General features: G+C 50.0%; 8 protein-coding genes across 8 annotated transcripts; 6 read left to right on the top strand and 2 right to left on the bottom strand.

Moving 5' to 3' along the window:
- Positions 1-206: 206 nt before the first annotated feature.
- On the bottom strand, positions 207-558 carry BCR38DRAFT_418328 (uncharacterized protein). Its single transcript, XM_040859217.1, has one exon. The coding sequence runs from the start codon at positions 448-450 to the stop codon at positions 226-228; it is 225 nt and encodes a 74-aa protein (XP_040721492.1). The 5' UTR covers positions 451-558; the 3' UTR covers positions 207-225.
- Positions 559-1,220: 662 nt separating this feature from the next.
- BCR38DRAFT_418331 (uncharacterized protein) lies at positions 1,221-2,858 on the top strand. The gene is made up of 4 exons (XM_040859218.1): positions 1,221-1,243; positions 1,416-1,539; positions 1,628-1,777; positions 1,840-2,858. The coding sequence occupies exons 1-4, from the start codon at positions 1,232-1,234 to the stop codon at positions 2,505-2,507; spliced, it is 954 nt and encodes a 317-aa protein (XP_040721493.1). The 5' UTR covers positions 1,221-1,231; the 3' UTR covers positions 2,508-2,858.
- Positions 2,859-3,172: 314 nt separating this feature from the next.
- Positions 3,173-3,610, top strand: BCR38DRAFT_330319 (uncharacterized protein; the record flags this gene model as incomplete). Its single annotated transcript, XM_040854945.1, has 1 exon — positions 3,173-3,610. The coding sequence occupies one exon, from the start codon at positions 3,173-3,175 to the stop codon at positions 3,608-3,610; it is 438 nt and encodes a 145-aa protein (XP_040721494.1).
- A 162-nt stretch (positions 3,611-3,772) lies between these two features.
- On the top strand, positions 3,773-4,950 carry BCR38DRAFT_329728 (uncharacterized protein; the record flags this gene model as incomplete). The annotated part of the gene is made up of 2 exons (XM_040854900.1): positions 3,773-3,980; positions 4,034-4,950. Coding segments are annotated over 2 exons (1,125 nt in total), but the record flags the coding sequence as incomplete, so codon positions are not given.
- A 5,115-nt stretch (positions 4,951-10,065) lies between these two features.
- On the top strand, positions 10,066-11,301 carry BCR38DRAFT_493692 (uncharacterized protein; the record flags this gene model as incomplete). The annotated part of the gene is made up of 3 exons (XM_040864708.1): positions 10,066-10,294; positions 10,430-10,706; positions 10,854-11,301. 3 exons carry the CDS (start codon positions 10,066-10,068, stop codon positions 11,068-11,070), a joined length of 723 nt encoding a protein of 240 aa, XP_040721496.1. The 3' UTR covers positions 11,071-11,301.
- A 1,630-nt stretch (positions 11,302-12,931) lies between these two features.
- Positions 12,932-14,637, top strand: BCR38DRAFT_480379 (uncharacterized protein; the record flags this gene model as incomplete). The annotated part of the gene is made up of 2 exons (XM_040863268.1): positions 12,932-14,037; positions 14,094-14,637. 2 exons carry the CDS (start codon positions 12,932-12,934, stop codon positions 14,635-14,637), a joined length of 1,650 nt encoding a protein of 549 aa, XP_040721497.1.
- A 5,164-nt stretch (positions 14,638-19,801) lies between these two features.
- On the top strand, positions 19,802-22,242 carry BCR38DRAFT_418342 (Metallo-dependent phosphatase-like protein). The gene is made up of 4 exons (XM_040859219.1): positions 19,802-20,027; positions 20,126-20,968; positions 21,026-21,552; positions 21,605-22,242. Exons 1-4 carry the CDS (start codon positions 20,013-20,015, stop codon positions 21,864-21,866), a joined length of 1,647 nt encoding a protein of 548 aa, XP_040721498.1. The 5' UTR covers positions 19,802-20,012; the 3' UTR covers positions 21,867-22,242.
- A 516-nt stretch (positions 22,243-22,758) lies between these two features.
- On the bottom strand, positions 22,759-23,468 carry BCR38DRAFT_404936 (nitroreductase; the record flags this gene model as incomplete). Its single annotated transcript, XM_040857904.1, has 2 exons — positions 22,759-23,076; positions 23,169-23,468. 2 exons carry the CDS (start codon positions 23,466-23,468, stop codon positions 22,759-22,761), a joined length of 618 nt encoding a protein of 205 aa, XP_040721499.1.
- Between the last annotated feature and the right edge of the window lie 3,411 nt (positions 23,469-26,879).

The following is a 26,879-nucleotide window of genomic DNA, read 5'->3' on the forward strand; positions in this document are numbered from 1 at the left end:
TTCAAGAGATTTCGGTAACTGTGCGACTAACACGGGTTATTTCTTTGGCAATCGTACTTGTACTCGGAAAGCTAAATCAAATACGAGCAGAAAGGCAAGTTACCCGTATTCAAGTGTCAAAGATCGAATTGCCTCGCCCGGCAGCAGTATGATATATCATCAGTTCAGTACAAACACATCTTGCGTAGCTATCCATTTGCAGGTAACCCACATTCTCCACCGACATCATCGGGCGACTGGGCAACAGTCAGGGAGGAAGCGACAGTGTAAAAAGGACGAGTCTGTAGAATAGTGAGGATGATCATTGTGCTTTATCGAGTTATCGCGAGACAGAGATTTCATAACCTGAACAGTTGTCGATCGCTTCTCCTGGGATAGCAATCTAATGAAGCATAAGGCTGTTCGGGGTCGTTCTAGCGTGACATTATTGTACTTCTCACCTCGCTGCATGAACCATATCTGATAGCTGGAATTCTGTAGCCAGGCATTCCAACGTCACCTTGAAACTTTAGCTTATCTCATCTCAAGCTGTATACAATCTTCAAGCTTTCAAACCGGAGGAACCAAGAAGATCGAAGGTCGAAGGTCGACCATTCGGCACAACCACGGGTTGCAGTTGTTTGCAATGCAGCAATAATTCAAATCGAAATTGATCCGCGCCTACTAAATGAGTGACGGGTCATATCTGCGGTCAAAACCCCTGCGATCTTGACCAAAAATCAAAGCTGTTAACCGACAACCGACCTTTTGGCGGTTCTCAAAGTAACCTGCTAGCCGCGGAACAAGCCCGGGTGGCCCACCGATCAACAGCAAGCTGCTCTTATCAGGCTATGCAGTTACTTATGTACCCTGGCCTTCTAAAACGACCCGGCTTGATTTCCTCGTATGCCGGCTCATCTGCATTCTATTTCGACCTCGCCAGAACCTCAAGAACGTCCAATTTGGGCCATCTATATATTCACGACATCTGCTCATCTGACTGCTGGGAAAGCTTGAACGTCCCCCTCTTGGGTGTCCCACTAGCAGCATGGATGCAGCAAAGGCCCAAGACTGCCCCGCAGGCGAGCCACAGCATCCCCCCTCCACCATACCGCAACCGCCGCCAAATGTCGCTGCGCCGGGTCATGATATCTCCTTCGTAGCACCGTCATCCTTCCTACGACCCAAATCTCGAAGTCACACAGTCCCTGTTGCCGCAGAAGCCCCAATGACTCCCATAGACGAGGAGCAGATGCAAGGTCTTGTAAGTAACCTCACGGCCTGCCTGCTTGACGTTTTGGCGGAATGAGTCTGCTGTCGAAGTCCCTAGCCACATATTGCTTCTCACCCACCATCGGGTCGCGTGGCCTGCGCCTGCCTTTTTCTACTTGCGCGGCTTGGGTGGCTTCAGGACTGACCAGAATGCAATCCCCTAGAAAGGCCTACGCGACTTCCTTCGAGTGAGAACAAGCTACGACGTGCTGCCGTTATCGTTTCGTCTCATCATTCTCGACAACGACCTCTTAATTCGCAAGAGTCTGAACATATTCATTCAGAATGGTATGCGACTCTAGCCGTGGGCGCCGCGGGCGCCGCCGGCGGGAAACATTTTGGAAGAATTTGGGCTCTGATCAATACTGGTTCACAGGAATCGTATCTGCTCCCCTCTGGGACTCGCATAATTCTCGATTCGCCGGCCTGCTCACCAGTACCGACTACATAAATGTGATTCAGTACTACTGCCAGTTCCCTAACGAGATCGATAATGTCGAGAAGTTCCGACTGAGTAGTCTGCGAGGTATGCACAAATACATCAAGTGTACAGGTGGTGGTTGGATGGCTGACAGGTAATCGTCGCAGACATTGAGAAGGCAATAGGCGTGCTGCCTCTAGAAACAGTATCCGTCCACCCTTCTCGCCCGCTGTACGAAGCATGTAGTCGTATGCTGCGAAGCCGGGCGCGACGCATACCGCTAGTTGACATTGACGACGAGACTGGACGAGAGACAGTCGTGAGTGTCATCACTCAGTACCGCATCCTCAAGTTTATTGCCGTCAACACGGAGCAACATACGTCCCTCTTGAAACAGACGATTCGGGAGATTGGTTTGGGATCCTACAGGAACTTGGCGACCTGTCGCATGACCGACTCGGTGCTTGAGGTGGTCAATCTCATGGTCGTCCATAACATTTCCAGTGTACCCGTTGTTGATAAGAACAATGTGGTACTCAACCTTTTTGAGGCTGTGGATGTTATTCCCTGCATCAAGGGTGGTGCATATGACGAGCTCAAGTCGACTGTGGGCGAGGCTTTGGCTAAGAGACCAGAGGATTTCCCCGGTATCTACACATGCCAAGAGGACGACAGATTGGACTCGATCTTCCAGACCGTTCGTCAATCTCGTGTGCACAGGATAGTCGTCATCGACGATAAGTGGCACCTGAGAGGCATCATCTCCCTTTCGGACATTCTGAAATATGTCCTTTTCCACGGCGACGAAGGGGAACAATACTTCCCCCCGTCGTGAGGTTTGGACGCCACGATGATAATGCTTACGAGGGTTTGAGAATAGAACACCAGTTGGCATGGCAGGGCGTACGGCGTTCTTTAGGGAGACAGGGAAATACCATGCTGGTTGCAAATGGATCTGCGCGCAGCTTATAGAGCTCTTCTTCCCTACTCGACGATTTTAATGGCATTTTCGACTGGGAGGAACCAGAGAATTCTATGAGGAACTTATACGAGGCAAATGTATGTTGGTTGAAGTGCCTCGGTCGGATCACGAAAAGGATGACGTTTTGTCGGTGCAATATAACAACTTGCCTTACAAATTTCTGGTCTCATTGCTCCTTTGTGTCGCCGGTTCTTCTTACCCCTTGAGCAGTATCAAAACTTACCTATCCATATTAAAATGCACAGCCCTCGGTTCTGACCATGGTCGGCAGGCACGGCCCATATGGAGGAGCTAGAAGTCCGAAGCCGCCCTGCGGGTGGCCTAGTAGTCCATCAAACAAAGGGAAGGAGCGGTCGAAGATTGTTTGAAACAGACCTCACTGTATAACACCTGGCTAAGGTTATGGATGGAGCGGTGAATGTCGAAGGAACGTTTGAATTCCCAAAGTTGTAGTCCTTTCTGGTTCCCCTACCCCCACCCCCCGGATCCATCTGGTGCTCTTTATTTGAGTCGCTCCAATGCAGTCTTATAGATATGATACCGCTCCGACTTCAGCAAAGGGCAAGGAGCCAGCGATTCCTGGTGGTTCAGCATCCACGCAACCGCTCCCATTCTCTCGCAAGACTAAGAACCGGAGGCCACCTCTCTCGCAAAACACCTTCTCGCGACCCATTTCTGACTTGACCACCTCCCAGACCGCTGGCGTTCTCGATGACCAGGTCCGAAACGTGTTTCGCAGCAGCAATACTTGGACATCGTCAAGCGGAGACATCGGGCTTGCATCTGAAGGCGAAGAGGTTGATGATCGCGAGCAGTTTGTGGATGAGTACAACAGACTTGCTAAGAAGGTTGAGTTTTTGGGTGCTTTAGTATACTTCCATGTATGTTTAGCTGACCGGGAACGTAGTATGGCATACGTCCAATTGTGCCCGGAGACTTCCCCCAGGTCGCAGTAGGTCCAAGTTAAAGACGTTAGAGTCAAGCTGGCACTGACAGCACAGCAGGTAAACCCAGCTATATCTGCGTCTCTGCCGGACAGGAAAGGTAGCTGGATATCGAGGGTGTTCGGACATAACTCGTCCAGTCAACCCACCGAAGCGGCGTTTCTTCGATTGAACCAACAACTCCGCCATCGGCGAAGCATCAGCGATATTGCACTCGACTTTGTGCATCACCAGAGGAGAGACGGCCTCAAGAATGTGGATTTGCGAGGTCTAGTCAGAGTGTGTGGGAAGAGTACGCTCTACTTGCCGACCGAATATGCCCCTGGCTCCCTAGTGTTGCCAACATGCTTCCGCGCAACTGCACAATATCTTGTTCAACGTGGTCAGTCCCCAGAGACACCATGTAAACGAGACAACACTGATCTTCCTCAATAGCTGAAGCAAGAGGCATATTTCGCGTGCCGGGATCAGTACGAGTTGTGAACGCTCTCTATGAGTATTACTGTGCCGACCTGAACAACGACGAGATTGCCACCACAACGAGGAACCCCAATCTTCCCTCGCATCTCAACTGCGGCGTGCATGATGTTGCTTCTACTTTTAAGCGTCTGCTGGCTGGCTTGCCTGGAGGCATTCTCGGGTCTCTTGCCCTCTTCGATGCCCTTGTCGCCATCCATAGTCAACTTGATACTGACCCCGAGGTTACGAAAACCAGAGAAACCAAGCTGCGAGCAAGACTTATTGCTCTAGCCATCGGTACGGTTGAGTTGCAGCATCAACGAGAGCTAATATGTGCCGTGTTTGGCTTGTTGTGTTTCATCGGAAGAGTAGCAGAGAACGCGCCGAGGGAAGACGATACGGGTAGACCATTACCAACAGCAGACTTGATGGGCTATAGTTCTTTAGGCATCATCTTTGGGCCTCTTCTCGTCGGCGACTTGATTAACACCTACAAGATGAAGATCGCAAACCCCACCGCTGGTCTCGTTTTATTACCAGTAACACCACCCAGGTCAAAGAAGCAAAAGAAGTCCAGAACACCTAGGCTGGAAGCACCAGCTTTGATCACGGTTGACAAAATACACGTGGCAAATAATATTACGGAGATGCTTATCACTCATTGGAGAGAAGTAGTCCGACAGTTGCGAAGTTTGAATGCGCTCAGAACACAAAGAGATGTCATGTACTCCGGACAAAAAAACCGAAGGGGAGAACTGCGGTCCTCGGCGTCAGACTCTTTCTCCATGAGAAAGCCTCCAGATTGGAGCGCCCCCAGGCCCTCGACCCGACGCAAAGAGGGAAGTAGTTCGCCCATTGCAGTTAGCCCTACGCCCTCGCCAAGTAAGTTTTAGCATAAAGGCTCGTGGCTCAAATGTTAGTTCAAGCATACTCACGACAAGTTTTCAGGACACGGGTCATCGAGCGGACGTGGTCGCTATGACAGTCAAACCGAATCGCTCTCAGTGCAGCGCAGAAGGCCGCGGCCTTCGAGTTCCGCATCCTACAAAGCACAGAGGCATTCGACAAACGCGCTTTCCCCTACAGTAGAAGAAAGCCCTGCTGACAACCACGATTCTGAGGAGCCAGGTCAAATAGGCCTGGCTACAACATCCTTCACGCCAGTGTCTTACAAGCCTGGTAAAGAGGATAAGCTGCAGACCAGAGACGTCTCTAACGAGAATGAAGCCGCAGATTCCGAAAGCCGCGCCGAGCAAAGGTTGAAAAGACAAGCATCTGAAGTGTCACAACCCAAGGAGTCAGACTCATCCCTGCAGAGTTCTGATAGCCTCTCTACTAAGGATGTTAGACATTCAGCAATGCGCCGTAGGAGTTCTGAACGTTCAATCGAAGTCGGAGATACCAGTCAACCCACCCGTCCAGAATCCGAATCGAGAAAATCAACGGCTCCTGATCATAATATTTTGGACATTGACGTGGGAGGAAATGAGCACAAACACCGCTCAATTGCAGAGTCTTCAGCAGGACACACACCGTTGAGGCACTTTTTGCAAACTTCTTCGAGAAAGTCGACTGCAAAGCGACAGACGATTAAAAGTGAGAATGATTCAAGCGCTTTCGAAGGGAAGGAGCTGCCGGGAGATAGTTCAGGTCTGCAGAAACTATACTACGGCGGTGATGTGACAGCGGCTGCTGATCGACCGCCTTTGGAGCCAATTTCATCTGACAACGATCAGCTATCATCACCAATGGACATGGAAAAGTTTCCTAGTTTCCATCCTTCGGTGGTGGAGGCTCTCGTCAGTTCTCCAGATTTTCCGTCGAATGTCAAACCTCAAGAGACAGCTCAGTCTGCTAACAACCCTGACGACAAAAGACTTTCGGGAAGATCCAGTCCGTGGTCTCTGAAAAACTTGATGAGGAAATCTCCACGGTTGAGCATAGGCAAACATTTATCTGAGCGAGAGAGTGAAAGCTACTCGGATATGGGGACTAAGAGCAAGAGTAGCCCGAGAGCCAGCCGGAAAGAACCTGTAAGAAACAGTCCCACGTCTCCGGCTGCTCCAAGGTCGGTTAAGGGCAAACAGATCTCCAAGAAAGAGAGTGAAGGCCACTTGGATGTGGAATTCAAAGGCAGCCCATCAGCCAAATGGAAAGAGCTTGTGACAAATAGTCCCACGTCTTCGGCTGCATCAGTCAAAGAGAAGCGAAAGCTCCGTAATTCAGCACATCTATCAAGCCGCCGCAGCGAGGAATCATTTATCAGTGTCGAAAAGAGGGCGGCGACACCAGAATGGAAGCGAAAGATCCTCAACAGAAAGATGGAGGAGAAAAGCAAGCCAACTACCTTGTCACCTGAGAAGAAGGGTATATTTGACAAATCCCCGCAATCAGCCATTTCCAGAATGAATGTCTCTCCATCCAAAGCTAAGAATGTGTCACCTGCAAAAACATCGACAGACAATGGGACACGGCCGCTTTCACAAAGGTCGACTTCGAAACCTGTCGGTGGCGCTGTCAAGGCTATGGCAGCTCTGTTTGACAACGTGTCGAAAGACTCGCCAGATGGACGAAAGCCTACGCTTACAGGAGTGTCTCGATCTGATTTGCGGAGTTCAAACAGCTTCATGTCTCAAAATACCAAGAACGACTCACCGGCCAGATCTGTAAGATCAGCCGTCGGCTCTGCGACAGTTACTCCGCAACGCACCTTCGAGGTCAAGAAGGGCGAAAACACACCAAAGGTCAACACTCCGAATCGTACATACAAGACCTCGATTAGTCGCATCAATCAGAATCCCCGGTCTTCTCCATCTCGTGCGCTATCTAATGCCACCCCAACAAGAATGCCTAAAGTCGCACTTCGACCAACGGGGCTGACGTTCACGGCTGCACGAAATGAGCCTCAAGTGTCGCCATCTAAGGTGACACAACGTGACAGAGAGCTTTCACGTCCGCCATCGCTAGGCACAATGGTCCCACATCAAGAAGAGCCGCCTATTGCTCATCACATCAATTTCATGCGGCCCCCCTCAGCCGCATCTTCAATCGACCATCTGGGCCAACAGGCAGCTGGTGGAGACGGCGTGCCCCAAGCTGATGGTTCCAGCCCGCTTCCTATGCCTGGTTCCAGTCCAAGACCTGGCAGCGGGAACTCACTCCTTCATACACAGATCCGCACACTGCAGAAGCAACTGGAGTTGAAAAGTGAAGAGGTGCTGCATTTGAGACGACAGCTTGAGACAAGAGACAACATGGACATTGGGACCCTGAGCGAACAGTTGCGCGAGGCGAAAAGAGAGTGCAAGATGTGGCGAGATCGCGCTGAGGCTGCTGAAAAGCGTGTAGCTGTCTTCGAGCGATTTACCCAGAAAGTCAGAAGATTGAAAGAAGCCGCAGTTGATGGAGATGCCGACTCGGCAGAGAGAGGGACGACAGAGCATGATGGAGCTGCCGGTCCGACAGTCTCTAGTACATGGCGTAGAGATAGAGGCGACTTCGATAGTTTGACAAGCTGCTCGGAGCACACCGAGGATCAGGATGTGTTCAAGAGCCGTATACGGAGGAGTATAAAGAACAATGCCGTGGGAGATGGTGCAGACAGCTCTGAGAACGGCAATAATGGGAACGCAAGCACAAGCAAGAGTTATGGGATTGAAGGTGGGTATAGTCCTCCTGGTCTCCTTGGCAGTCCGAGGGGCATGAGGTGGCGGGATAGGAATATCTCGCAGCGCACGGCGCAATTGTGGATTGCTGCCGAGGAACTCTTGTGTGTACAGAAGGACATGGAGGAGTGGGGTTAATAGGAATTTGAACTTTGGGCCGAAGAGTAAGCGATATTGGAGAAGCTGCTAGGCTTGATAATCAGTTTATCAAATACGGGATTTATGATTAGGAATGAGGTTGGGCGATTGGACTCTTTGGAGTTTCACTGGGGATTGATATGATCGTGCGGCACAGAGATAGGGGTAGTCATAACTAAATGGAGTGCATTTTCGACTGACTTCGGTGTAAGCATCAGATGATCAATGGAAACTTCCAGTTGCATGCTTATTCTATATGTTTCCAGTTCGGCGATACGTGCAGCATTGCAAATCATGACGACAAGTGAGTAACCTGAAATGTTGGAAGCCAGAGATCCGTTTCGGGTTCTGCATATAAGCACTTGTTCACTGAAGGTGTATTGAATATTCTATGCCGTGGGTAAAATTATGTATCCCTTTCATCTACAAGTCCTGGGTCCGGAAATGTGTCCGTTGTGTGTTTTCTTCGCTCGCCTAATGCGTCTGGCTACAGTTCCAACGTGAGAGATTGCGTATTACTATCCCCTGACGCAATTCGTACTCAGTAGTGCCTTCCTACCTGGGTGTCGCGTACAAATTGAGAACACACTATCCAAAAGCACTTGTTATGCAATCGATTATATCAAATATCAAGTCTGGGGCCTCGTCCAAACACAGCCACACCACCTCTTTTCCTCCTTTTTGTTCCGATGAGTCGTATCAAGCCGTGTAGTAGCGACTGCCCCTTTCCACCTCGGCTGGTCAGGGCTTTTCTGACGGAGAGCCTGCCGGGGGTCATGGAAGAAAGTACTAGCAATTTGCAAAGCCGAGACTCGATAAAGTCCAGAACCCGAGCCAGGGGAGGTTCATCTGAGCACGATGGAATTTCCACCTTCTGAAGTAGTCAGTGCAGCTGAAGTTGCAATCTTTTATTGAAAAAATGTCTTGATGGCATGTCAACTTTAAGTCTGTTGATGCAAAGACTTGCATTTCATGATTATCTCTCAACCATGGCGTATCAGGACCAAATACAAGTCGGCGGATGTGAGCACGTGAAAGGGGTTTCGCGCTCATCACAGAAGATACCAGAAGTCAAGTATGGCTAAGTAGAGTAAACACTTGAGTGGGTGAGCAGTAGACACCGTTCACTGTGTCGGATGACACAGTTCCACATCGGATTACCCAGATCACTAGCATAGTTTGAAGCAAAAAGGTGGCTAGTACCCCGAGGATGAGGGCACTTGCATTTTTGAGGCGAAAGATCCACTGACACACCTTCCAGGTTGTTAGAGAGCTACATTTTCAGTGCGGGTGGTAAGCCTCATTCCTCGTGGCGCTAGTCGCCCTGAAAGCATGGACAGCCAAAACCGGTACAAAGGCAAAGCTGTTTTGCAGTTTGGCGAGTGAAACAATATGAGGCCAACTCATTCAATCCCAAGCAAAAGCGGTCGACGTGGTGTGCAATGCCCTGTTAGCCCCTATACTCGTAACGGCCCTCAACTTTGTCTGGTTCAAGACCGCCCGCATGGCCTTGATACACGAGCAAGGGCCGCCCCGAGGAGTGCCCAGAAGAGCCTATGAACCGCCAGCAGCATATCTGCGGAAACCAAGACCTGCCCAGCTTATTTGCCCTCATGCGTGGGTGCACTTGGCGGCTCTTGCACTTCGCATTTATCACACTGCTGTCGGCGTTTGCGCGAACGACAATTTCCAACATGGTTGCTTACGAGGCTTACACTGCCACCAGCAAACTCGAATCTTGCAACTTAGAATAGCTCTCTGATCCTGGTGCTGCAGAACTCTCTTGGAGATTATTTGTCCTCAACTGGCTCACGTCTCTGAACTTGGGATATGTGTACCCCGTCTTACAGTTTTATGATGCTGCTAGATAGATACCGGCTTTGCTAACCGACGTTAAGTTAGAGCCGACTACGCAGTTGATCAACAGGTCATTTATGGGGATAAAAGCGATGTCAATTTCCATGAGTGGCCATACGCCCCTCTCGATTATGCGCCAGAATCGGATCCCTGAATAGGAGCTGATACCGCAATATACACCCCCAATTTAAATGCCTAGACCTTCACCATGTCAATGAGAGACGTGGGGAGTGTGCTCATGCTCAAATCGGATTGGTATTAGGAAGGTCCTTTCCGACCAGTACTGCTATGACCTTCACCGCGACTGTTTTGGGTACTAACGTATATAACCTGCCTTTCTCCAACACGATGGTGTCATCCACTCTATTTGGGAACTGGCAAACGCTGGGCACTGAGTCTGAGATACACGGCGGTGACTCTGCCGTCCTAGGCTACTTGCAAAAATCGCGCGACCTCTGTGGCTTTCAGATAGAACAAGAAATAAAATTGATTCATCGGATTACCGAATTATTGCCCATCACCCTTACCCTGGATTCCGTCAGCTCTACAGGTTCTACAACGACACTAAGAGCCTGGGGTATTGGGTGCTCCATTATACGCCAAGAGGCATACCATAATTTGACTCTGGTACCAGGCCAATCTTGGAACATTCTACGTCTGACTCTGATGATGCGTTGCACCAGTGACCTTGCACCTGGATGACTGGCAGCAGCCGCTCGGCTATCAGATGTGAACAGCTTTGTACTTAAATTTCTCTACGCTTCTGGGCGTGTGGGGATCAACATTCAGATTGTTGCTCTCTCCAATAGGTCGCGCGCGGCTGACATCCCTAACCTCGTGTACGTCAGTGGCGCAAGTAATGATTGGTATTACCGCATCACTCTATGTGCCGATCGTACTTTTGCATTTCTCAGTCTGATTATCTCAGCCATCATCGCTGTCAGCTTGGCCATCTATACTTCTGGCTCCCTGAGTGGTCGAACGGTGCGGTAGGTCTCCGTTAATATTGTTGAACTATGGAGTGACTTGACGGAGTTGAAGAAAATGCAGCCCTCCAATGAGTTCCTATAGAACTGGGCGGATGGGTAACCTGTGGTCCATGAGAAGGTTAATAATAGCGGCTAAGACGTGGTCAGGCGACCGTCCCTGGATCCCCCCAACCCTCCTCCGTTAACTTACAACCAAAAGTGGATCGAAACCGGGGTGGGGGGAGGCGGCAACAGCAACATTGGCCCGAGGATCAACGAGGAAACGCTTCTTGATTGTGCTAGGGATTGTGACGACAATAGTTCGGTGCACCGACTCGAATTATCTGAAACACCATCCACATCCGATGGACCTGCAGCCGCGTGAGCAGGTTCGTAGATCTGGGCGTATTCGGGCAGGCTTCAAAGAAGTGATCTGCAATATTGATTACAATCCCGGAGAGGGGTCAACCGACTTGGCGCAATTCGTTGAGCCAACAGCTCTGGACTGTGTCCACGGCTGCGCGACAAACGGCGATTATAGAATAAAAGAAAATAGGTCCACTGAGAACTGATGACCTAGAAGTGGGGGTATCCTGAAGGCGAGGCTAGATAGAGCCTGCGAAGTAGAAATAGGATCTGATATGTATCGACAGTTTTGGTCTCATACTTTCACTGGATGGTAGTCACCAGGATCAATCCTCTGCTGCTCTGTTTGACTTCGATGTGACTTCACTTCTCCTCTCTACAGGGTGAGACGATAGCCCACTCCCTGCCTTCGAGGATGCTGGTGTAATCTTCTTGTCAACCTTTGGTTGTTTACAATTATGAAATGCCTCGAACCCGCCGTCCCAGGACCCATCGTAAGACCCGAGAAGAATTTATTACTTGCCTAGGACCAAAACTCAGGTCAGATTCCTCGCTGTTGATGTCAGCGCCGTGCATGATGTGATATATCATTATATATCGAATTCCATCCAAATAACCTATTTTCACATCCAACTGCACAAATGATGGAAAATGCATCTTGGGTTCTTTCTTCCAGGAGCGTGCTAACGACGACAAGTACAATTTCCCGGACCGTCAGAATGAAATTAAGGCGTTAGGCACAGCATGGCTGGATATAAATCCATTGGCTCTTCAACTCATCAACGTCCTCTGCGACACGCAGCTTTTACTACCAGGGCACAACCCCTCCTACTGCATTGCGCTGCAGAGGGCATGTGCCACTAATGACTGAAAAGATCTCCAGCATTGAGGCTGACATGCTTCCAGCAGAGGCCAAAAAGACGTTGCCCCCCAAATTAATCACCCATGTAGATATATTTTTGTAACGGCTACGGAATAACGGCAAAAGGAGCCTGCTTCGGAGCGCGAGCGCGAGAGCGTCACACATACTCCGACAGGACACGCCGGCGAGACGGAAGCGGGCGTCACAATCGCTCAGACCAGCGGGGTACACGATAGAGAAGGAGGCTAGGGGCTCCGAGTGGATAGGCAAGGCGAAGGAAGTCCCGGCCGCCCTCCTAGACCACTGGGAGAAGAGATGGCTCTCCAGGGCAGCACAACACGACCGCCAGCGACGCGCTATCGCCGAGGAGCAGGAGGGCCCCTCGATGCGAATGCCGAAACAGGGCAAGTACTCAGACCTAAACCGACCGGAGGCGTCTACCCTATGCCAGATCAGGACCGGAAAAATAGGACTACAGCTTTCTTATTTAAGATAGGAGCCTTCGGTGTGTACTCGCCGTTATGCCGCTGTGGAGAGGCCCCCGAGACGGCAGAGCACGTAATCCTCTTTTGCGGCCTGCTGGAAGAATCGAGAGAGCGCCTACGGGCCACTATCGCACCATGGCCGCTGCATACACGTAGAGACCTGGCAACGGCGACGGGGAAACCAGTAGTCAGCGGGACTATCACAAGGTGGCTACTCAGGACTGGCCGGATAGCGCTTAAGCCCGGATAATATCGATCTTCTCAGGGGGACTTTGTTAGTAGGGTGAGAACTAACATAGTATTGTGGTGGACGTAACGCAGTCGCTAATAGAGCGAACCTACGTAGCAGCGTATGTATTTAGTCCAGCCATTAGGGCACGGTTTGACATACGGGAGCACTTGTAGAGGTACCGGGGGCTTCGAGCCTACGGCGTATTTAATAATAATAATATATTTTTGTATTTTTAGGTATACGGTTGCAAGATGCGAAGGCCGTTGTATCTCGTCAGCTGTTGGTTGCCTTCGGCCTTGCAATGGGGGCCCCTATTTGGCGTGAATTCAAGCCAAACGCCTCCAAAAGACAAGCGCAGTCCGCAGGTCCTGCACCAGCTTCTTGCGAAATTGAGGGCAACCCCGACTTTTACGACCTAGGCATCCGCACTGGTATCTACCTTCAGTGGATCACGGCATTCATTGCCAACCACGTTCTTCGACGCGCCATTGACTCCAGCCTCGAGATTAACACCGTCTTCCTGCTGGCATTGTTCATTGCGACGGTCGTAGCTACCATAAAAAACACGGCCCAGACGGCTGAGTTGGTAGTGCTTCTCCACCTCTGTTTTGGCTTTCTCTTCTCCATCCTCTCGATATGGGGACACCGCACATCGACTATCGACATCCACACCAAGAAGATACGATTCCCCTTGATTGGCAGTTTATTTCGGCTCAGCATTGCCACCGGACTTAGCGCGTATGGCGTGTGGTTCTGGTTCCGGGGAAGGGACTTGCATCGACGCGCAAATGCTTGTTCAGACTACACGTTCCTATTTTCCAGGTTCGATATCGCTGGCGGTATACGGTACTTCCTCGAGATACAGTCGAGCGTCATTTGTGCGGTCTATGCTGTGCTTTTTGTGCGAGAGGTCCTGATGATGGTGGCCTTTTTCTTGTTCCTGTTCATTCAGACCAGCATTATCTCGGGACTGGCAGTGTGGTTCGGTGCCAGTGGCATCATTCACCTGCAACGCCACAAGACTGTGGCCAAAATGGGCTTGAGAGCTGAAGAGGCTGAGATGCTGGAGAAAAAGCAGAGAGGCCGTGACATCCTCTCGATGTCATGGTTTTTACTCAAGTACTGGGCCCGACTCTCCCTCGCCATGGGCTGGAAAGGGGCGAACGGGAAACAATCAGCAGGTGAAAAGCGGCCCGACTTAAAGTGTTATTTGATACCCTTCGTTGATGTCTATATTTTTACCTTCAGGACCACGGTGCAATTCTTGTGTCTTTTACTCTTCAAGTGGTGCCCAAAGATCGACTTTATTCCGCTCATCCCCTATCCCTTCTGGGTCACGGCCCAAAAAGATACAAATGCGGAGCCAGCTTCGCCTAATTATGGAAAGAGAATCATGGCATTCCTCAAGTAAGCAACAAAAACAGTAAAACTGGATGATATTTTCACTCTAACCCTCCAAAAAGATCACCCCCGGCTGAGAAACTCTTACGTGCGGCCAATCTTTTTACCATCGTTTGGACCATGGTCTCCGTCGAACTGACACTACATTGTAATAAAATCATTGGTGTTTATACGTTAGACTCCATTGGTCAATTAATACCGTTTATTATCGGCGTTGTAGGCTTTCTGAGCCTGATCCATGGTATCTCCGTCGAGCGAAGCAAGCTCGTATCAACTGATGTCCTGCTTAAACTATTCGATGCGGATCAAGTTCCCATTGCTCGTGCCGTCGAAAATCACAGTGGTACAGACACTGACTATCACCAGCTGAGCCTTGGTTATGACGCAGTCTTCTATGTCCGGAAGCCAGAAATTATCAGCGACGAGAAGGTCAAAAAACAAGGCGACTTTTACAAACGCCGTCACTCCATTGACTTCATCTGGCCTAAACACATACAGGAGGATATCGGAAGTGACGGAATATGCGAGACACCTGGAACCCTCGACATCTCGAAATGCAACATGATCGCGGTGCCCTGGCCGAATACTACCAACCAAGCAATATAAAAGTCTGCCAGTCCAAAGGGAACCCAAGATTGAGGTTCTACATAGTGAGAGACTTTCGTGATATGAGAGGTTTTCCTAATGTGAGTGCAATCTCTGCGTCAGTTGATACGGTGTACTTAGATTAACACCAGTAGTATTCATCTACCGGTAGGGAAATAAATAGTAGGAGCAGCTCTAGAGGCATCTCTTTTCATAGAACTGATCAAAGAAGTCGTTCTGCGGGTCCAAGTGGCAGTCATGACCAAAGTGACGATGCCCAAGACGAGAATGCCGAGCCAGCTCACGAACCCGTGGACCATTCGGACCTTTCTCGCCCCACGAGCCAGTCCGCACGATCCAACCATGTTGAAAACCGCCCCGAGTTGTCCCATTCTTCACAAGAACGCTTCATGAACTTGTTGAGGTATACTATTATGATTGCCTGCCTCCCACTGTGGGTCCTGGCTGGCGTCGTAGGATTGCTCCTGAAGCCAATCAAACCCGTTCTTGGCGACGTTACCGACGAAGCATGGTCTCGCTTCAAGTGTGCCATGAAGACACTTTTTCGCAAGGTATGGGGTCGCTTTAAGTATGCCATTGCGGCACTCATAAAAAATATATTTTATTTCTACCGGGACGACTGGAAGAAGCTCCAAGACAGACATCTCAACGAAGCGAACAACAAGTCACCGAATGGAAAGCAAGTAGGGAAAGGGGCAAAACCCACCAACCACATCAGGAATCCTCACCTTAGGAAAAGATACCTCCTGTCTGAGTCTGACTGGCACCTTTTGGGGGATGCCTGGAAAACACGGTCTTTCCCAGTGTTGATGAGCAAAATCGCCGACGTGTGTAACAAGCTGCTCCCCAGTTTGTGTATGCCTAGGAGTGCGGAATACGTCAACTCGCTCTCGCTATTTCTACGCGAGGCCAAGAGGGTCAGGATGGAAAGACTTCAGGGCCGACCGGGATTGACGATGCAGCACCAGAAACTAGCGGGTTATTATAACAAGAATGTGTCGCAGGGGATTGGGGAGGTTCTGGTGTAAGAGATCTCTCAGGCGGTCAAGAGAATAGATTCCCATCGTGAAGGAAGCGATGCTGGGGGCAATGCCGTGGAGTAGAGCGGTTCAAACCGGAAGAAATTGGATTGGGCTTCTAGGGGAGTTGTAGTAGACCCCGATGAAGAAGTTGACTTTGGAGACGCTTGAGCGGTGGTTTAGTTGGAATGGTACCACAAGAGTCTGGCATGATGCTTGAAAGATGCGCAGGTAAGCACTTCCCTCAACTACGTTTTAAGGGCTGTCAAATATTAACCCACTCTTGGATCGGAATGTGAACTCGAAATCTCACTTGAAGACATCTCCATTGAAGCCAGGCGGGGGGTTTCTGCAGAAATCTACATCACAGTGTTTTCGAAAACGTGCTTACCCTTCTAAACAGGATATCTACCCTCGGCAGTATGCCAACAGGTTTCACGGAGTAAGTGACTAGCTTAACCGAGAGGGAAGTCTACTCATTACTAGATACATAGTCATCTATTTCATTTTCATGATGAACCCCTTTGTGTCAACCCCAGCTACAAGACAGTGTTTAGTCCTCTTGTAGGAATTTTCGACACTTGCCAAGCGTAGCTTCAAATATGTCAATAGCATCACAACCCATCCACTATGTAATATATATGCCGAGCTCATCTATCCTTTGTGCAAAAGCTTCTCGCTTCGGGAGGGGTAGTTGCCGAGTATAATGCAGCCTCTACCTGAGTAGGCGGCCTATATTCACAACAACTATTTCACGACCAAACTTTTCAAAGGAATTAACACGAGCTTAGGTTTTCTTCAACTTTCTTCCCCTGAGCCCTCTCACGGACTGGTAATCATGAAATCTAACTCATCCTCCAACTCCTTGGACAGCACATCGTCCCTCTCAGATAACTCAAAGTGAGTATGTTCTCTTTTTCCCCCAGCGTTGACAAGACCAAAGCACATACTCACCTGTTGCAGCCCGAGTCTCCGCCTCCAAGTTAACGCCTACCCCCACAAGATGGCCCAGCTCTGCAACCATATCCTCACCCGGGACCTCAACTAGACCCCCACCGACGTCTTCACTCGCCCGGTCCATGGTGCCGTACTGCAAGCCGATCAAAACTCCATTATTCGTTCTAGTAGACATCACGGCGGGACTAGAAGTGGAAACCGCGGAACGACGACGAGGCATCCAGATATGCAGACGCGGTTCCGATGGCGGTCATGGAGATATGTCAGAGTCGCTTTGGCACAGGGCGATGGCGGGATAGGAAGGAGGAGTGTCGTTACCTTGCCCTTCAGGGCAAAATTTGGAGCCAACATTTGTTATACGTAGAAAATAATGCAGTACTTTAACGTACGTCATTGGATTTCCAAAAACATTTAGATATCCCCAAAACATAGCCCCGGATTGAATTGTCTGAAGATTATATTGAAACAATATGGAAACGATCAAACATCGAAACTAGCGACCTGATCTCAAACACCAAGTGGATGTCATGGGGGTGGATATATGTATTCTGAAAAGCATAAAAGAGTGGTGACTCCCTCAGTAGCCGACTTGCCTATTTTGGGAGAAGTTTGGACCGGATAGACTGGGATCCCTGCGCTTCCGTCATCTTGGGTTGGGAGCTGACCTTGCTCGCATAGTTCATCGTCTGTTCCGCGCCCTATACTCGTTGAATCTGGTCATCGTATTCTACCAATAAGTCTTTGATCTCCAATATTGTTTCGGATCCATCTTCGGCGCCATCGCATCGTTCTCCCTCGATCTGAGCTTGCTAATCTGGGTCATTTGATTCTGGCAGCGAAGCTCCGGGCGCTGGTGATCTCATGGTCTGATCCTTGCAAGAATGCGTTTCTTTTTCTGTGCTCTAAGCATACTGCTGCCGTTAATCTAATGTTTCTTGTGCGTTATTATCAGTCCCCTCTGTCTCAGACCGAGTTTCGAAGCGTTCCTTCGCAAGTTCGTCTACGGGTGAGGAATCCCATGCATCTGATTGTTCAAGGACCGTAGACTGCTCAAGAAAATTGTGACCCAACGCCTCCCTCCGCCCTTTAATGGTTTTCCATCCCAATTCTTGTTTGCCTCTGTTCTTTCCGAATCCTTTTTGCTCACGGCCTCTCCGTCTGAACTGGCCAAGCATCGAGTGCTTCGATGGACTTTCTAGAAGTCCCCGCAATCTCGAGCGACGACAATACCTTTAAGTCTCTCTTGTCCGGAGCTTCCTGTGTGTCCAGCGGCCATACTGGTGATGTCGTCTTCTGGTTGTTCTCGGGTACCGCCTGATATCTCTGACTCGAGCTTCCAGACTTCCTTTCCTTTGATCTATTCGTAATATCTTGTTCTTGGTCAACTTGGTTTAGTGCCTGTGGTATATCTCGTGTCGTTGATCGGCAGAGATCTTCCTCGGACGTTCTGTGTCTTCTTCATCTCGAAGCTTTCTCCCCCTTTTCCTCCATTGTTTTCAATGCTGCATCTCTAGGAGGTCTCAATGTGTCAACGTGATTAACTTTCCGGATAGAGCTTAAAAATCACTATGTCGCAATGACCTTGAGAAGTTGCCGGTCGGAGAAGCTTTTCCATTGGAAGCCTTGGTATCCGCATAGCTGGCAGCGCCCTGGATACTCTTGTCGCCACGACAGATCACCAATATCAAGTTACTAGCATGTTGGACTGAAGTTTCTGACTTTTACATCGACGTATGTCCCACCAGTTAACCGTAGCCTATGTGGAATCTCGGCAAAGGACACCAAGGTCCAAGGCATGAGAAACACCAGTTTACCATCCGTTCGACGGAAGCGGCAAGCAAGTCTGCACCAACATCCAAGCACGGCAACTCAATGACCGCATCTTCAAAGAATGGCTTACCAGACGCTGCTCCAACCTCTGGCAGATGTGAGCCTAAATATTGCCACCAGCGGTTGACGCTGAGTAAGTATCGACCCCTTTGGTGCCTCTGCGATAGATTCTGAGCTCCAATGGCGTGTCCCTTATCATACTCCATGGCCCTGACTATGGCACCACGTGAGTTCAAACGGTCTCCGTAAGCTATAGCGAGCTGCTCATCTACAAATTGAGTCTGTGCAGGTCAAACCCTACGCATGATATTAACCCATAGGCGCGGATTGCAGAAGCAAGATCCCAGACACAAGCTTTGTTGGCTCTGTTGATTTAACGAGCGAGCCGCCTTGTAAGCCCATCCATTCCGGATCAGTGCCTTCGCCAAGGATATCGATATGGATGTCCACTATAGCCGAAACCCGGGTGGCAGTCTCAAAATTAATCTCAGAATTCCTCGGCGTATGAGCATGCATGTAGTCAAATTACTCACTAGGAAAATGTTAGCTCGACGTACATGTATATAGCAGTGGCTCAAATTTCCCTGCAGACCCATGCAGAAGATTGAATGCTCTGTGAATTCAGATGATGACGGAGTATCGAGATAGCACTCGTTCCCAGTGGTGTCAGTCACACAATCTAATATCTTGCCGATGGCATCTGACGAATGCGTGTGACCCTCCTCCCTGTCACTGATTCGGGTGCTGCAATGCTACACCTACTTTCGGAAACGGCCATATATATCCGGTAGAGTAGCTTCCTTGCTCACAGAGACAGCTGATCATGTTATGTACGGTGGTTGGGTCAGCGGACACGGATCAGGGAACAAACAACAAGATACAAAGATGGGAAAGGCATAGACAGGCTTTTAATTGAACAAAAAGCATGTACAAGTCCTAGGGAAAGTTTTCTGCTTGAATTGAGATGCGCAGCAGAACCATCGCGTGGCCTGGAGACACCGAGGCAGGGGCAGAGCCGCAGACCTGAGCAAGGTCATCCTCGGATCTCACATTCTCTGTGATTCTCAATGCCAATGTATCTCAAAACAGGGCCATTGGAATCATGAGATATTCGTCAAGGGAAAGTGAGGCATTGTCAGAAAATAATAGGTGCGGCTTTGACATCAGGTTAACTACTTGAGCATGGCTGTAGCGCTAGAGGTACCCAAGTACCTAGATTAGCTCCATCCTAGCTGATGGCACACGAACCAGCCACTAAGGCCAGAAAAGGGATAAACTGCTTCTTGTGGGGACGCCGTACCCCAGATCAGCATTTCGGGTGGCCTTCCAGGATCTGGTAAAGTGCTGACCGGATTTTTGCCTCCTTTCCATCAACAGGCATTTCGCTGCACAGCTCCAGACACCATTAAAAGACCTAAGAACCTGTCCTATACCAGGGCGAAAATGCTTCAGGGCACGTTATATAGGACTACGCCTCCGGTACTATTTGGCTCGATTGTGCTAGCTCAGTGCTAAGATTGTAGCTGTTTGGGTCGTTTGAGAAATCGACCCAATATCGCGCCTTGAATCATGACGCGACGAATCGTGAGTGAATCTTGATGGGCTTTCTGTCGCTTCATGCCTCTTTCTGTCCAAACGCGCGATTCCTGCCATGCTGACCGTAACATTGTGCCTGACGACAGATTCGCACCATCAGCCAGCTTACTGCCGCCTCCATCTTCACATTCTTCCTCGTCTTTTTCCTCGATCGCAATTTCCGAGTCATCCCCAATGCGATCCACGAGTACATGCCCCAGCACCATCCGGGGCTCGTCATAACGGACATCGCCATCACGCAATGCTCCAAATTGAACCCGCTTTCATCCTGCAAGCTGAACTCGGAACTATGGCATCGCATCGAGAAAGACCTCTATCTTGGCAAGGGATGGGTTTCCAAAGCATATGTCCACGTGCGAAGGATGAAGGAGGAGGAGCTTACTGCCAAAGACAAAGTGGTTATGGATCTTCGGGTTAGTCGCTTGGATCCGTCAACAAGTGCAAAGGGCGAGGCCGATGAGAAATGGGAGTTTCGCACGTTGGGCTTGTGGGTGTTGCGCTCGTCCAAGGTCCACGCAAGCGATTCCGAGAAGGCAATCACAGCGGTTGATATCTTGTTTGGCCATGATGCCGTGGACGCAAGAGAGGGATGGCACATGACCAGCTCCCCGATATTCCTGGAGCCCAATTCGGACATCCCAGCACCGTACATCACCGTCCGAAGAGGTAGCCAGGTGGAGACCACCAAGCCTCAACCCAGGGTCAAGGACAATGGCAAGTTCAAGATTATGCAGCTGGCAGATCTGCACTTGAGCACTGGGGTGGGTCATTGTCGCGACGCGGTCCCTGACGAATACCATGGGGGCAAGTGCGAGGCAGACCCGAGGACATTGGATTTCATCATCAAGCTATTGGAAGAGGAGAAGCCGGACCTGGTCGTACTCAGTGGAGACCAAGTCAATGGAGGCACTGCACCAGATGCGCAGACAGTATGTCTGCATGGATAATTCTTCCCCCCCAAAGCAACGGCTAACCTTGTGGTGCAGGCCATTTTCAAGTACGCGGATATACTAAATAAGCGCAAGATCCCCTATGTTGAAATATTCGGAAATCACGACGACGAGAAATCCTTGCCAAGAGCTTCTCAGATGTCGCTGCTTGAATCACTACCTTATTCACTTTCCAAAGCTGGTCCTGATGATATCGATGGCGTGGGTAACTACTACATCGAGGTACTAGCGCGTGGGAAGTCGACCCATCCTGCCCTCACCATCTACCTGCTGGATTCGCACTCGTATTCCCCCGATGAGAGGCAATGGCAGGGCTACGACTGGATCAAGAAGAACCAGATCGACTGGTTCAAGCAAACCTCGTCCAGTCTGAAGAAGAAGAATAAGCAGTATACTCACATCCACATGGACCTCGCCTTTATCCACATCCCGCTGCCAGAGTACACGAATACGGAGTCCTATTACTTCGGTGAATGGAGAGAAGGCGTTACAGCTCCTGGGTATAATTCGGGATTCCGCGACGCTCTGGTTGAACAGGGCGTCGTGATGGTGAGCTGTGGACAGTGAGTCCTCACAAGCCTGCTGCCAGGTGCATCTGCTAACATAACCACTCAGTGACCACGCCAACGAATACTGTATGCTTTCCACTGATGAAGACGATCGGCCTAAGCTTTGGATGTGCTACGGCGGTGGCGCCGGATTCGGTGGCTACGGCGGATACGGCGATTACATCCGACGCGTGCGATTCTTTGACTTCGACATGAACGAAGGACGCATTACGACATATAAGCGACTTGAGTATGGAGAGACGGAAAAGCGCATCGATGAACAAATCATTGTTGACAGTGGCAAAGCCCTTGCACCGACGACAGAATGAGGCAAGTTTACAAGATAAGAATTTGGGAAGAAAGTGGATTTGATCAAAGTAGTGCATCTCATCAGAGCTGCCTAACGGATGTCGAGACGACGGACATTGCTTTATCGAAGCTGTTCAGCTTGTTTGAATACGCGATATCATCACCTCTCGACGATATCACATATGCCAAAAGGGAATCGCCTATAGGAGTCTTGCATCAACGAAAATAGGATTAGGCGTTTAGGACACTGATTGAATATGCTCAATAGAAGTCGACAGGGGAGTGGACATGGCACAACGGAACTGCATTGAAGGATGTGAATGGCTGCATAGTGTATATAAAAATGACGTCAGTTTCTCGTCCAGATCTTCGGACACAAGAGATGTTCTCCATGACTATGAACGTGAGCACGTTTGTGGTGCTCGAACTGTACTCTTGCGTGTTGCGTAGGTGATGTCGGCAGTCTCGAGTCAGTCGTTCGGGATCAAGTCAGCCGCATCCGAAGGTTTCACCCGAATCTGTCGTCCAGGTCTGAGTTGATTGGTTCTCGTTCTTGACCCTTGAAGGTATCGACAGGTCGAATCTTGGTCATTATTTCTCTCATCAAGGCAATGAATTAGTCCGTCTAAATGGCAATTTCCCATCACCTCAGTTGGCACTTGATTTGAGGCCAGTTGGGGACACCCAGAAGTCAAAAAGCGACAAGCAAGAAAGCTGGGCAGAATGTTAGGAATTGGTGAGCCGAGTCATGCTCTTTATTGGTATAATGACCTATACCATGTGGCCATGTTCATTAACTCAAATCTCCAAGTGTATGTATATTTTATCCCTCAATGAACTCCGTGCCATGCAAGTACGCCATCACCATCATCAACATCAGCTACTGCCCTTCCTTTCCCATCCTAGCAGCTCTTAAGCGCCATAGACTTTAACGCGGTCCTCAATGGGCAGCATGTCCTTGGGACCAGCCTCGCCCGTCTTGCCACCGAAGACGAGCTGGGCGTCGAGCTTCCAGCTGGAGGGAACCTTCCACTCGGCCGCCACCTTTTCGTCGATGATGGGGCTGTAGTGCTGGAGGTTGGCGCCCAGGCCCTCGGCCTCGAGCGCAACCCACAGGGTGTACTGCAGCATGCCGACCGATTGGGACGACCACGTGGGGAACTTGTCGGCGTACATGGGGTAGGTTTTTTGCTGGCCTTGGATGGTTTCTTGCTCTTCGAAGAAGAGGACCTTGGGGGTGGTATGTTAGCGTGTTTGGTTTCCTTGACGTCTTCTCATCTTTTGGAAGCAACGGGTGAATGGTAGGGGGACAAAAGGCTTACAGTTCCAGCAGCACCCTTGAACATGGCCATCTTGCCCGCGGTGCCCTCCCAGGCGTCAGCGGGGACGATGGCCTTGAGAACCTCGGAGGTGATGTCCCAGAGCTTGTCGTGCTCGGCGCCGAAGAGGACGACGACGCGGTTGGACTGGGCGTTAAAGGAAGAGGGGACCTGCTTGACGGCCTCCTTGACCACCTCGGAGATGCGCTCCTTGGAGACGCTGAGGTCCTTGGACAGCGGGTAGTGGGAGCGACGGTTCTTGATCAGCTCGAGGACCGAGTTGGCACTGAGGGCGGAGGCCATTGTGACAGGGGTGGAGAGGTGGGGCACGTTGATGTTCTGATTGGAGCTGGCGGTTCGCACTTGGGGACTGACGAGCTTGAGCGGTCGAGTCGTGGACGTGAAGGGCCTTGGGGGTATATGAAGTCGGGATGGTTTGGTAAAGGTACGGGTGAGTCGTCTGAAGACGGACGAGGTAACTTGCGGGCGCATCTTGATCTACTTATGATCAGAATACAGACAGCGGGGCCCACGATGCGGCATGCACCAGTGGGGAAAGAACGGGTGAGAAAAGAGTCGAATCCCAAATTTATTGTCCGAAGACTTCTCGTCTACCTTGCTATTGCTGTGCTGCGGACCCTCTATGACCCACCGCTTCGAACCTAGCAAAGCTCGAGTCGTGCTCTCTTTGCTGACTTACCATTATGCAAGCAGAACAATGCCACGGCGGATCCATTGCTGGCAGAATCGAATGATGGTATTGGATATTGCATGCTGGCGCCGAAGTTTTGCTGCTGTTGCGGGTTGGCGTCAGGCACGGATCCATATTTCTGGCTGAGATAATCATCTATAATCAACCGTGGTGGCCAAATAGGCTTGGAAAGCATCAAGATGCGATTAGGAAGTGTTGTCGCTAAGCCAGATAGAGCAGGTTGCTTGAATTCCGATCTGATCAAGATGGACTCGAGCGCTTTCCAAAGCACACCTTTTCGCTCCATAACCGTCTGTTTTATGAAATCCAAGGCATGTCTAAGCGCGTGTTGAGGCAGGTTGCATTGTTGTTTAATATCCGAGTATAGATGCTTCCATTGGGCTCCCGATGATGTTGATTTATTGGGTACAGTCAGGTTCCGTAGTCGCCCGGTAGTCGTAGACCACGAACCTCATCCTGGATCATCTGCCCTCATTCCCGGCGTTCCTCCAGGTATCAGCCGGTGACAATGCCCAGACTGCACAGCGGAACAGTCCAGAACGCACCCAACGTCCTTCGATAGGAATGGCATCATCATAGGTGCGGTTGATTTCAACAGCATGCACTGCCATCCAGAGTGGCAAGAGGAGTCTTCCAGGGATCATGTCGCGACGACCGTCGCCCGAACCTTAATCGTCCTTGGCATACCCACGTCTCTTTCGCACCCTCCGATTGCTCAAAATCGACGCCGTCTGCCTAATCTGGTATCATACGCTATTCATTCTTAGTGGTGTCCATGATTCAAGATCTGTTGGCTTTATCCTGCACCTGCCGACTTGAGTAAATCATGATACAGGACGTCTACACAAGCAAGGGCCTGATAACGTATGCAAATGCGATGATGGGTGCTTCCTTGGTAGGTCCTCGGCCTGTTTGCTTCTCATCTATACAGCGGACGGATTTTCGAGTACTCCATCTGAACGCAGTTGCTATGACTTAGAGACCGCCTGCATCCTCATGACCGACCCCTCTGCGAAGTTTTCGAGGCCCTCATCCCCAGGGCCAATCATGAGATATGAAGAAAGCATGACTCAACCGTGTTTGACCGTCTCGGCCGGGTTGTTTGTCCGCGGGCGGTGCAGACTGTCGCGAGTAGCAGAGGCATTGTAACTTGCGAAATCCACCTTGCCCAGCCCAATCTCGGCCGACCGGGACGTCTTCTGGCCGCGCTCTCTATTGTGCAGGTGGTTTGCTTGTACAACGCTTTCCTATATGGTATTCTCTTTGTTTTCTACACCACCTACTCTGAACTCTGGATCACTGTCTACGACCAGAGTACCACCATCTCTGGATTTCACTAAATCGCCCTCGGCCTCAAGACCAGGTTCGCCAGCCAAGCAGGCACACGGCGTCAAGACCGTGTTTCCGCATTTCTCAAGTAGAAGAATCATGATGATACGCATCCCGAGTATTGGGTTCCCATCATGGTTCCCGCAACGGTACCTCTCGCTGCGGGTCTGTTTCGGAGTACCAGTTGCACTGGATCATGCGCAATATCGGGGTTCGCTGCTCAACGGCAGCGCGATTATATGTGGTATGGCTGTACCGCAATATCATCGATGCGTATGGAGGCTTGAGGTGCTTGAATGTGTTTAGGTTTCCGACTTCTGGGCCTTATATGCCATTACAGACATCCAGAATATGTAGTCACTAGTATTGAGTAGCTTTAGCGCGATCGGCTACCGGTAGACTAGAAGGCTGTTGAAATCCATCTCTTTCAGGCTTGGGTTGTCTGCTTGTGCCATATTTTGGGTTCTATGGCAAGCCTTTGCGGAGGCATAGTCCTTATGCTACCAACACGGAAAAATCGTGACTTCAATGACACTGTTGTTAGTGGCAAATGGCGGCATGCATATTACATAATATCAACATCTTCCCGAGGTCCTCCATCAAGTAACAAGCTGGGATTGAGATTCAAACCTCACTGATGAGTATATCCGGTCGCTTGAACGAGCTTCTGAGTGACTTCAAACTGCCTGTCTCGTCGGCATATTCAAGACTTCACAACCACCATATCCAGGACACTATGCGAACTTTCCGGCACGCAGGTCATTTTACAGTTGAACAGGTAGTGTCATCATCCAGAAGGGTTCGAAAAGGAAAGTATTATTTACAATACATTTATGACACAATTAAGCCTGCAATTAGGCACTCGTCCACCAGGTAAATCTAACAGAGGGCCAAACGGTGTTTATGCGTCATGCTCACACTACCTGTTGAATCTTGTCATAGATTCTCTCGCTGGTTTTTAGAAATATCAAACGAAAACAGTTCAACTCCAACGCGAACTCCCCTCTTTTAGTTTCTACTGGGTCAGCAACTTTATGCTACCCGAAAATCTTGGTAGGCGGTGGGTGGGGTGTAATACTCTTCATTCGATTATGAAGCTTGATGCCGTTCGGCATTTTATACTTTTGTTCCTTATGGTTACTGGTAGGCACAGAAAAGTTTTATCCTTAAAGGTTCCAATCCAGTTGATGTCAAACCCTTCAGTCAGCGTATAGCACAAGAATTCGTAAAAGGTCATGATCATGGCGTGCGCAACGGCGTTCAGCGCAGGAGCGAAGGTGTGCAGGGGGAGGGATGGAAGCGCCGGGAATACCTAGCAGTTTGGGTGACGGAAGGTGGCGTGCTCGTGGCAAGTTGACCAGGGGCAGGTGGTGAAGGGGCTATGGATACCTCGAGACGGTGGATGATCTCGCATCGGGTACATCAACTCTAAAGAACGAAGGGGGATATCCACATCAGGTAGAGCATCGATGTTGCGGTTTGCGGCACTCATTTTAATGGCGATCTGCCTCGGCACGGGATTTTGAGCGTCTGTCGATTTGCGCTTACATTGCGTGGACCATGATAGACGTTGGTAAGAAGGATGTTAACAGGGAATCCATTGTTTATACTCAAGTAGATTATGGCAGCCGGATGAATCATGTGCCCTGTTATCGAACAATGGGTCATTGTAA

The sequence above is a fragment of the Pseudomassariella vexata genome, assembly GCF_002105095.1.
Source record: "Pseudomassariella vexata strain CBS 129021 chromosome Unknown BCR38scaffold_1, whole genome shotgun sequence".
Lineage (NCBI taxonomy): Eukaryota > Fungi > Ascomycota > Sordariomycetes > Amphisphaeriales > Pseudomassariaceae > Pseudomassariella > Pseudomassariella vexata.